The 11,419-nt window shown below is 31.8% G+C and overlaps 1 protein-coding gene across 1 annotated transcript; it reads left to right on the top strand.

Moving 5' to 3' along the window:
• Window positions 1-369: 369 nt before the first annotated feature.
• Hs3st-B (Heparan sulfate 3-O sulfotransferase-B) lies at window positions 370-10,763 on the top strand. Its single transcript, XM_014433209.3, has 6 exons — window positions 370-764; window positions 854-985; window positions 1,053-1,255; window positions 1,333-1,506; window positions 1,580-1,799; window positions 7,805-10,763. The coding sequence occupies exons 1-6, from the start codon at window positions 627-629 to the stop codon at window positions 8,039-8,041; spliced, it is 1,104 nt and encodes a 367-aa protein (XP_014288695.1). The 5' UTR covers window positions 370-626; the 3' UTR covers window positions 8,042-10,763.
• The last annotated feature ends 656 nt before the right edge of the window (window positions 10,764-11,419 follow it).

Raw genomic sequence — 11,419 nt, 5'->3', positions numbered from 1 at the left:
CATATATAGATAACGAAAATATGATATCTCACCTAAGGGACTTTAGCAGCCAGTTCCACACATTTTCAACTACGGGAGGACCGAAAATAGGAAGTTCGTTTTTCACGACATCGATGTCGACCCCGGCCTGGGGAAAGCACAACTACACCATCGGCTCCCCGGCATCCTAGACGTAAGACGAATGCAAAAGAGTGGAAAAGAAGACCTACCACTGATCCTACCGCTGAATCAGGTCCTTCCTTGAAAGTTTCCAACCCTTATCTCATCCCAAATTACCATCTTGACTAATACAATCAGGAGACATTGTATTAATCAAGAAGTTGCAAAATTGTATGGAAAATATATTTACATATTTTAAATGCATTGATTTTATGGAACAATGTTCTAGAGTCAACTTTTGCTATACCTCTGATTGGGTTAAACTTATGAACCATTCACAATATAAGAACTTAGCCAGGTCCGAAGAAAGCCAATGAATTTTGTTCTTTGGATAAATAATCAATAGGGAAGGTTATCAAGTGGTAAACATTAAGATTTTGCGCAGTGTTATTGTATTATGAGAATAAAGATGTAATCTGTATGTTATTGGTATGCCCACTTGACATTAACTGTCCCTTGGATGGGAAATGTTCTGGAATGGAAAAGCTCGACGTTTATCTTACAAAAAGTTTTGTTGTGCTGTATTTGGGTTTTCTACCTTAGTTATTTACACAATTCTTTTTAATAATTGCGTGTTTAGTAAAGTTCATGGTGTTTTTTCTGCTGTATGTAGCGAATTAATATAGGTTTTAATTTTTATTGTCTTGCTTCATTTTATAGGAATTATTTTAATGTTTCTTAATTTTAAATTTAGGAGCCAATATTATTTGATAAGGATACATTTAATAAAAGGGCAAAGAACACAGCCAATGGATATAATGGAGAAACCCATGTTAGGCTAATACCTCTAATTACATGGGTTGATATTAATGAAATCCAAAAAGAGGTATAGGTTTGTATTATTTATTATGCATGTTTTTTTTTTTTAATTAATGTTTTAAAATTATTTTCAGGGTAATAACACTAAATATCGATTTATAAGCAAACGAAGCCTTAAACCTTTAAGGCGATTACCCGATGCTCTTGTAATAGGTGTAAAAAAATCAGGTACACGTGCTCTCCTGGAATTTCTGAGGTTACATCCTGATGTTCGAGCAGCTGGGTCTGAAGTTCATTTTTTTGACAAATATTATCACAAGGGATTTAACTGGTATAGGTATAAACAATTTTATGGCTCATGTTTCATATTGTTTAATACAAGTCATGTCTTTATACCTTCTTTTTCTTTTAAAGAAAGAAAATGCCACCTACACTTGAAGGCCAGGTTACAATGGAGAAAACACCAAGCTACTTTGTTACAAAAGAAGTACCTCAACGTGTTAAACAAATGAATCCTAGTACTAAGCTTCTTATTGTGGTTCGAGATCCAGTCACGCGAGCCATATCTGATTATACTCAAGCTGCTAGGTACTTTATGTTATGATGTGTATTGATGATAACATTTTATAATTACTCGAGAAAATTTATTCATTTGTTTCAGCAAAAAGAAGAACCGGAGTTTTATGCAAAGTTTTGAATGTTTAGCTTTTGTGAAAGGTACAGGATTTAGTGTTGTTGATACTAGTTGGGGTCCAGTTCGAATAGGTGTTTATGCAAGACATTTAACTAAGTGGTTGAAGTTTTTTCCATTAGAACAACTGTTGTTTGTTAGTGGAGAAAGGCTGATAAGGGATCCAGCTGCTGAAATGGCTCGGGTTCAGGTAATAAGGCATTGTTATTTTCTTCTTATCACTGTTGATATGTATATAAAACACAAGGGAAGGAATCAGTTTCTTGTTTGAAACTTGCTAATGAATGTTTTTATTGGAAAAGTTGATGTTCCTATGATTTATCCAGAATCGATTCCTATCGTGATTAGCCAGTTAATATTTTATTTCTAATATTTTTATTTTAAGTACTGGGTTGATTAGTTTTAATTTGTGTCAATCTGTTGATACGTTCAATATTAATCAAGCCGATAAGAAGGTTTTAAGGCTAGTTACCTTCAAAATATATTGATATATCTATATATTTATAATTTGTCTTACTTACTTACATTATGAACAAAAAATAGTAAATATATTATGGATATAAATTTTTATGTCAATCATGTCTTCTTTAAGGATGAGTACTTTTATACTTGTGTAGAGAGCTTTGTAAAACTAGAGATGATATTACCATTTCTCGTTTAAACTTTCATCAATGTATTAAATGAAGTATTTAAATGCATCTTGATCTGATAGGTAGGATTTGTAGTAAGATGAAGATGAGTGTTTATAGATAAGAGCTTAAGCTTAAAAATGAAGTTTTATGAGTGCTAATTTGAAACAACCATCTTTGTGAAAAGGTAGTCTCATGTATTAGATGCTAATTAATATAGAAACAGAAAGTGTCATATTGATCAGGTATACTTAATATGAATAATAGATGATCTCTGACTAATAGAACCAAACATTTAAACAGCAAATCCTAAATAAGGAATCCAACATTGAGATGTTAATTCCATATCCAACCAATATATTGACTGGCTTCAGGTACATGCAGTATCGAATATTAATAAGTTACTGTTCTAACATGATGTGTTGCTCGAAGTACCATCTAATTCTGTGGTTCCCGACCGATAGTTTTTGAGAGTCTTGGGGGGGGGGAGGCCGGGAGGTTCTTGGGGGTGACCGCAGATGCTTCTGGTAACCTGTAAGCTTAATATTTTGTGAAGACTTAACACATCACTCAATAAGTCCCTGATCCGACACATATATGGTAACAGGGCAGTCTATAGCTCAGGTGTTTAGGTGTAGGTCCAACCAATCTGAGATCTGCAGGTGGCGCCAGTTCGAATTCGGCCTGGGTTTGACTTTTTTCATCGAGTGGCGGTCGCACAAAATGAAAAACTTGACCCCTCACTATGGTTAGAATAGGTTGGTCACTCTGGTCACCTAAAATCGGCAGTTGTTCCAGAAAATATAAAAAATGTCCTCAAAATAGTTTTAAAAGAAGATATCAGAAGGCAGTGTCTTTACACTTATACATGTAAATTGGGGCATGCGCAAGTTGCTTTGAAGTGGGTCCTGCGTTTGCTCACACCAGGCCAGAAACAGCAGCGATTCAAAGTGCTGTTTGGAGCTGTTCAAGCAAAATAAAAAGGATTTCTTGTATCGGTATGTAATAGACGAGACAGAAGAATTGGTGATGGGAGCGCATGCACGGAAGGTATCGTGCAGAGAGGGAGAGAAAAATCATATGTTCTGTTGTTGGATGTTTTAATGAATGGATATTGATGTAAAGTCTAGTGTATTTTTGGTTTTTCTGTGAGCCAAATTAAGTTTAAAAACTGTGTATTGAGAAGTGATCTTTCTCTCTCTCTCTCTCTGCCACGACCAGCTGAGTGCAAGTACGTACGAGTTATTGTTTACTTTTGGACATAGATAACAGTTGTATGTATTTTAATTGTAGGTTAAATAATAAGTTAGTAATAAGTACATAGTACATATATATTTAGGGATAGGGTAGATATAATTAGAATAAGAGAGGATAGGGCCTTTGTTAGTTAAGATTGTTCTTTTTAATTTACAATTAGTTTAAGGCTAAATGTACCGATTTTTAGTAAGTTTTTTTTTCAAGAGATGGCAACTTACTCTTTCGGCACAAATTTACTTTTCTTCTCATTTGAATACGGAATAATAAATTTCCCATCTGTAAACGGATTTATCATCTAGAACCCCATAGAAGTTACTGAAATTGGTTCATTAATTTTTGTTGTAATTATTTTGGGATTAAAAAAAATTATCTTTGTTATTATTACTAAATCAAAAAAAGTGAGCTTATAGGCACTTGACGACAAACAAATAAAACAATTCTGCGCAAACAGGTTCATTTTTGGTAGCATAGGATAATCGTAAAGAGAAAAATACGATTTAGGATTAAAGCCGCAAGATTTGTAATTGCTAGACCAGAGGAAGTGGCAGCTTACCCCCACTTCTCTAGACGTTGATGCTACGAGAGCCGCAATGTTTGTCTGCTTGATCTATGTATTTCCTCGCATTTTTTATATTTTTTCCCAAAGTGGAATTCCGAAATGAGAATACAACATTTTTAAAATTAAAATAATTTTAATTTTAATAATAATGTTTTTAAATTTTTTTCTTTAGGTAAATTTTGATTTCCATGTCAAAATATTTCATTGCTAAATTTATCATAATTTGCCATTGTAATCACTATATTGTTTTAGTTTATTTTTCTCAAATTTAGAGAAATAAAAAAATGAAAATTAGAAATAAGTATTGTATCGGATGATATTTATGAGAAGAAAATAGTTAGAGGTGCGGTCAAAGAATAACACAAATAAGTTAAAAAGCTTAGTTACTAGTGCCAACGTTTCCGCCAGAATTTATAGCCTTCATCTGGGCTAAGAAAAAAAACAAGATAACAACCAGTAAATAAAGGATATGTAGAATGATTTAAGTAAAGAATTGGACAGAATGAATATAGATAAAAATAATGTAATGAAAGAAGTGGGAAATAAAAGGTATACATAGGTAATTAAATATGTGAGTAAAATAACATAATTAATAAAATAAAAATGTAAAGTTATATAATGCCAAGAAAATTTGAAATATGAATAATTTAATTTAAAAATGGAAATAAACTATACGTAACTAATGTAATATGTCATAAAAAAAAAAAAAAAGAACCATAAAGAAACAAAACACAAAGTTAGTAAGACAAAGAAGTAATTAGAAAATAATAATAATAATACTTTGTATTGTGTGTGTATTGAAAAACAAACGATAAAAGGAGAGATCAACAAGTTTAAAAAATAATAAGCAAATTTAATAAAAGCAGTGAACATTACAATAACATAAGAAACACACTAAAATTTAGTTCTGTCGGGTTCACTAATGTCTAATGACCTCATTTATCTGGGATTTAATTATTCAGGAAGAATGACTTACATGTATCAAAGAAGGAATATGGAAGAAGGCGAGCCAATGGAGTTCAATGGCCAACAAGTTCAAAGGAAAAGCCTTCGGCAGAGACTGAGCAGATCGTCAATTGAGTCGGCGGAAGTTTAGGAATAACAGAAACTGAAGACGAAGTGGATGAACAAAGGAATGGTCATGAGTAAAGGAGCCGGGAAAGCAAGTGGAGGCGAGGGCAGGGAGGAAGGAAAACATGTGAGATCTGAGGAGGATGTAAGCAGAGAGGCGACCGCACATTGACAAACTATCACGTGATAGGAGAGCAGGGCTGTCGGCCTATTATCCGAGTGAACGGAGGAGTAAGCTGTCTGGTGGACATGAGCAGTTCAAACACCATTTCTTGTAGAGAAGTACTAATTAGCGGCGAGGGGAGGACACTCTAAGTAAAAGTTTGCAAATATAAATTAATCACTCTGGGTGTACCATGCAGTATAGAGGATAGGACTGGTTAAGTGGGGGCTAAAGGGGGGATTTCAATAATTCATGTAGTGAGTAGGATGCTTAGGGATTATCAGGTGATTATTGGTTGTGATCTTTTAGAGAAGGTGGGGCTAAGATAATTAAAGAATAGTAATGGGTAATGGAATATTAAAATCGGACAAAAGAAGTGCAAATGCCAACAAACAATAGTAGACAGTAAGGCGCGAGTTGGGGCAGCAATGCAGGTGGAGAATTGGAAGAATGCCATTACAACGGATTTGACGATATTTTCTTTAATGAAGGAGAGGTATTGAGTTTAACAGAAAGGACGGTTCATGAGATTCCACTAAAGCAGGAAAGAGTGACATACGTTAAAGAACGAAGATACCCACAGGCACTCCGGAAGAATATAAGAGACGAAATCGAAAACTTTAGAAGACAAGGATTTATAGTAGACAGTACGTCACCGTATAATAGTTCGTTGTGGGCGGTGTGAAAGAAGCCTACGCCAGGTGAGAACGGGGAGATAACGGGTGGTCATCGATTAGCGTAAGCTCAATGATAATTCTGTCGCTGATAAGTATCGGATACTGAGGTTTGTGGATATCCTTGACAGACAAGGGCTAAAATCTTTAGCACCTTAGACTTGAAAGCAGGGTATCACCAGATTTGTATGCACCCAGAGGACCAACACAAAACGGCTTTTACTTTCGAACGAAGGCACTAAGAATTTAGGAGAATGCCATTTGGTCTGAAGAACGTGAACATTACATTTCAACGATTAACAGATGAATTTTTGAGAGTTATAGATGAATCGGTATACTAGATTTACCTGGATGACCTGGTGTTTAGTAAATTGGTTACAGACCATATGAAACACTTAAAGAGCGTTTTTCAGAGGATGCAAGAATTCGGACCAAAACTATCTCGAGAGAAGTCATTGCTGGGACAAAAACAAATACATTTTCTAGGACACACCATATCTCAGAAGGGGGTAAGATCGGGTAATTGAAGACAATATAAGAAAATGTATAGATCAGTAGCAGAAGGAACCAGTACTAGCGTTTCCTGACTTACAAAAGCAGTTCACGCTCACGACAGACACTAGAGAGTACACGCTGGGAGCAGTGCTGTCATAAGAAAGTGAGGTAAGGTGTCACAGAGCCAGAAGCACGTTACAGCACCTTTGAATGAGAATGACTGTGTTATGTATTATTATGGATAATAATTATATATCGTATTGTCGACCATAATATGTTCAATAGAGCATTCCCAATCAGATACGAAGAATTACGAATCAGACAATAGTTGTAGATAATTATAAAAAAATTATAACATCCAATAAAAAATATTAAAAAAGTAAAAGCAAACGATAGGCTAAAATCTCTCGATTCAGGAAATATTAATAGTAATACTAATTAGATAGTACCTAAGAGAAAAAAAATTAATGTAAATTATTTTCAATATTATTGTAGAAATAAATAATTGCAGAATACTAATACAAATTTACTTTGTTCTCAAATTCAGGTATTGCTATGAGAAAGTTAGTTTTAGCAGCCTTGAGTTGCCGTATCGTTCCAGCCGGTAACCACCTCAAACGGTTTCCTTCCATTTGTAAACAAAAGCATATTTTTCTTTAAGATCGCGGTATAAATGCCATAATTTCATGGAATGTCTCATTGGTTTCAGTGAACGGATCTGCAAGTGCCTATAAGACCACATTTTTAAAAATTTATCGTTAACTCATATTTTTGCATCTTATTTTCCTTATTATTGGATTGGTGTTTTTTAACCTAATTTCAGTAACTTCTATTTTCAAAAAAACACAAAATGCACTTTACAGATCCGAAATCGGACCATCCGTTCAGGAGTAAATAGAAAAGTAAATTCTGGTGCGTCCCGTGAAGCGGTACATTTAGCCTTAAGCAAAACTGTATTTCAATAAGCATTAAAAACACATGTTTCTTGTTGTGGATATGTGAGTTAAACAATATTAATTAACCTTGCAGTTTGAATACATTATACTGCTTAAAGTTAAAGTTTAAACTGTTAGAAAAAATGATTCTGGTACCACGCACAGTATCATCATATCAATTAGAGTAATTCTCATTCCCCACATCCACACCTGCCACCTTCCAACTCTGACGCTTTAATTTAATATTTGTCAAAGTTTAGCAAATCTTAATTATAAACAGCAGTTGTAAATATGAAATGGTTATATCTACAACATCAGAGGAATTCAGTTATAAGAGTTTTGTCATTTTATATCCAATTATGATAGCTATATTTTGAGTTCTATTCTGTTATATTTGTTTATTGGTTTTTAGGATTTTCTTGGACTGAAGAAAGTTGTCACTGAAAAGCATTTTTATTTTAATTCTACCAAAGGTTTTCCTTGCCTGATGAAATCTGAAGGTCGTCCAAGACCTCACTGTCTTGGAAAAACTAAGGGACGTAATCATCCATACATAAATCAAAAAGCTATTGAAAGACTTAAAGAATTTTATAGACCATTTAACGTTAGATTCTATCAAATGACTGGTATTAATTTTGGCTGGTCATAACCAATTATCAAAAGATTTGCTGTATTTTATTTACTTAAAAATTGTTTCTTGAGTCAACGTTCATTTTTGTTCATAATACTTTTTATTTTGTTGTAATGTTTAAGCTCAACACAGCGTTTATTTATTTCTTTGGTTTTATAAACTAAAAAATTGTTTTCACAGTATTCTCCCTGCATATTTAATTGAACTATATCTATAAGTATATTTCAGTTAAGGTATACTTGTTGTTGTTTATTGTTACTCTTATTCTTGATTTCAGAATATCAAATCCAGATAAAACTAGTTTTTTATTTTTGGTGAGTTAGATCATAGTTGTTTTCATCCTGGTGTTCAGGGTGGTCAATAATAATTTAAGAGTTGTTATTAAATGCTCATTATTAATAAATGGTTAGTATTATCTGGTATAAGAGGAGGGCTAAGTCCATGTTTCATAGAAGTATCAGGTTTTTGAAAGTTATTTGTTAACATATTATTAAAAAATATCTTTCTTCATTTATTCCAAAAGAAATCAGTTAAACATTTGATTTCACATTATTTTTTCCCCTTTTATAATTTACTGATTTTATTGACGGAAAAAGTAAATTGAAAAAATAACTTTCAAAATTTTTTTATTTGTCTAATATATTTAAAAACATAACAAAATATTTGGGATTTAAAAAAAATAAATTCTAACTGTCATACAAATTTTATAAATAATAAATATCTCAATAAGTATGGTAAGTTGATAAATGAGTATATAAGAATTTTATGATGCTCATGATATTTTCTTTTTGAGAGTATTGCATTTATTTTGGATAGATTTATATTTCAAGTAACTTTTAAGCTATTGTAGTAGTATTATCAGAGCATTCTTTAAAGGAGTGTTACCAATACTTATATAATTTGCTCAGTTGAACTGAATTATTTTTGGTAGTAAATCTTTTCTTTACTTTGGGTTATTTATAATAGTGAAAATGTATCCTTTATACAAGTTTGTCATTCATACAATATTCCTTATTTTTGTACATTACACATTTGTCTTAGGCACATAACATTGTATTAGTTTTACTATAACAAAGGTTGATCCTTTTCAAGATTACTAAGGAAATCAGAAGCTTACAAGAAACTAACCAGTTGAATTCTACCTCTGATCTAAATGTAATTTATAACTTTTTTGTCTTATATTTTTAATAATGAAACAAAATTAATATATTTTTAAAATTTTCAATAACAAATTTCAATTAGTAAAAATGATTTCTGTATTTAATCACAGGCCACCAAAATACTGATGGCTCAAATTGGTCTAAAATAACTGTTATATGTAAGACTATGGGAGTAAAACTGGCCTAATCCACAAAATTGCTTATTTACATTACATATAGACTAAAAACAGAATTATTTGGATAGGCTAAGAAGTGCTTCTTTCAATAGGAATAATTGAAAATTAAGTTTGCAAAGGCACTAAATGCCAATGGAGTGCATAGTACGAACAAAAATATTAATATTGGAGTTCTCAAAACTGTTTAAGTTTTTCCAGTTTGGCTCTCATAGGCTCATTTAATAATTATTATAATGGTAAACTAATAGATTCAATTTTGTATTATTAAGTAGGTTATTTCAGGGTAAAATTATTATTTATAAGTTATTTGTATATTTATGAGTTTTTATGTAAGAATTCTAATTTATTTTGGTCTTGTGAATGATAGTTAACCCATTTGCATTGTAAGTGCATATATGTGCACATTTTGCCTAGCTACTATTATCACCTGAGCGCATATATGTGCACATTTCACTTAGTCCTTTATCACCAAAGCGCGTATATTATTATTATTGGGTGCTCTTGATAAAATGTTGGTGACAAGAACTTTCACTTTTCTGTGTGATACAAATGGTTAACAACCAGTAAAATTAAGTGAAGTGAAAATAAATTTATACCAGAGAAGTTTGTGGTGAGCTACTCAAAAATGAACAGAAATATAATATAAAATTCTATTTATTAAAAGTTATAATTACCTTTACTGTTATTAATCTTAGAGAAGGAAAAAAATGGTTTGAGAACATAATTATTTTATTTAAAAAAAAAATCTTTTTGTTTAATAAATTTGATTTTTCAGAAAATATTTTCACTTTTTTTTTTTTTAATATTTTGGATAGGCTCCTCTTTGTTGCATAGTACTTTGTCCCAAAGCTCGTTTCCATGCTGTTTATGATATTAATAGTGTCCATAGGAATTTACAGTTGAATCCTAAAACCTTTCAAAGGTATATGTCCTACAGTTCTTGGAGAAATGGGCTTTGGGCTACATTAATCTTCATTGAAGACCATCCTATAAGCATTCAATTGGTTTTGATTTTTTAAAACATGGAGGAAGGGTAAGATGGCTTATATCTTAGTGGCTGATGTGTTGAAAAGGTTTTTTCCTTCAGTTGGCCATGCATTGTTATCCAGAACACATAAAATCTTGGTAAAGCAAATCTTAAGCACAGGATTTCTGCAATATTAATATTCTATCTTAGTAAAGGGTTGTGTGATCATGAATTTAAATCTTGGTCCATAATATGATACCATTTCTACTGAAACTTATCACTGGAGGTGTATAGTGATTGAGTTGGTCATGCTACTTGTAAATTCTCTGATGTTGAGAAATGTTGCTATGGTAAAATCTGGATTCAACTGTAGACATTACCTCTGACTGCTTGATCCTATGTAGCTGAACAATCTGTGTTAAAGATGATAAAATGTCATGATGCTGGACACTTAAAGAGGATCGAAAGATACTATACCTCCTTCACAATGATGATTTCAGATTGAATGGTAGGGGAAAAACATAGGAGCTCATATTAACAATTATTTATTATTTCCAATGAAACATGTTGATTTTCCATTGTTAAAAAACAGATTGAAAATTTGAAACAATACACAGAATATTAACAAATACTTCCAATTCTTATTGGATTATTTTTAACATTGTTGACATCAGTCTTGTTTCTTTTGAACATCTAAAAATCTTTTTTGTTGATCTCTTAAATAATAAAAATATGAGGATAAGATGGTTGATGGCGTGGTCTGTGACAAACATAAATAAGTAAAATCTTAAATAAATAAGTTTTTACATGAGGAGAAGATGGTTGGGCCAATGTTTTGGTCAGAACAAAAATAAGATAACCAATGAATAAAAGGATATATAGAATGATTAGAAAATAATAAAATAAGTAACATTACATAAATAGTGTTAACAGACATTAATAGTTCAAGTGTTATAAGAAGATAAAGGCTGTATGAGAAGAGTAAAATTAAAATTAAGTAAGAGGAAACATCAAATAATAAAATACATATGAAAATCTAGTTCGTAAATAGTAATTCATTACTTTGTTTTTAATAATTTTCATTTTGTATATA

Source organism: Halyomorpha halys, unplaced genomic scaffold (genome assembly GCF_000696795.3).
Source record: "Halyomorpha halys isolate HHAL.00 unplaced genomic scaffold, Hhal_1.1 Scaffold1169.1, whole genome shotgun sequence".
NCBI lineage: Eukaryota > Metazoa > Arthropoda > Insecta > Hemiptera > Pentatomidae > Halyomorpha > Halyomorpha halys.
The sequence above is the reverse complement of the archived record's forward strand: the minus strand, read 5'-3'. Positions and strand labels throughout refer to the sequence as shown.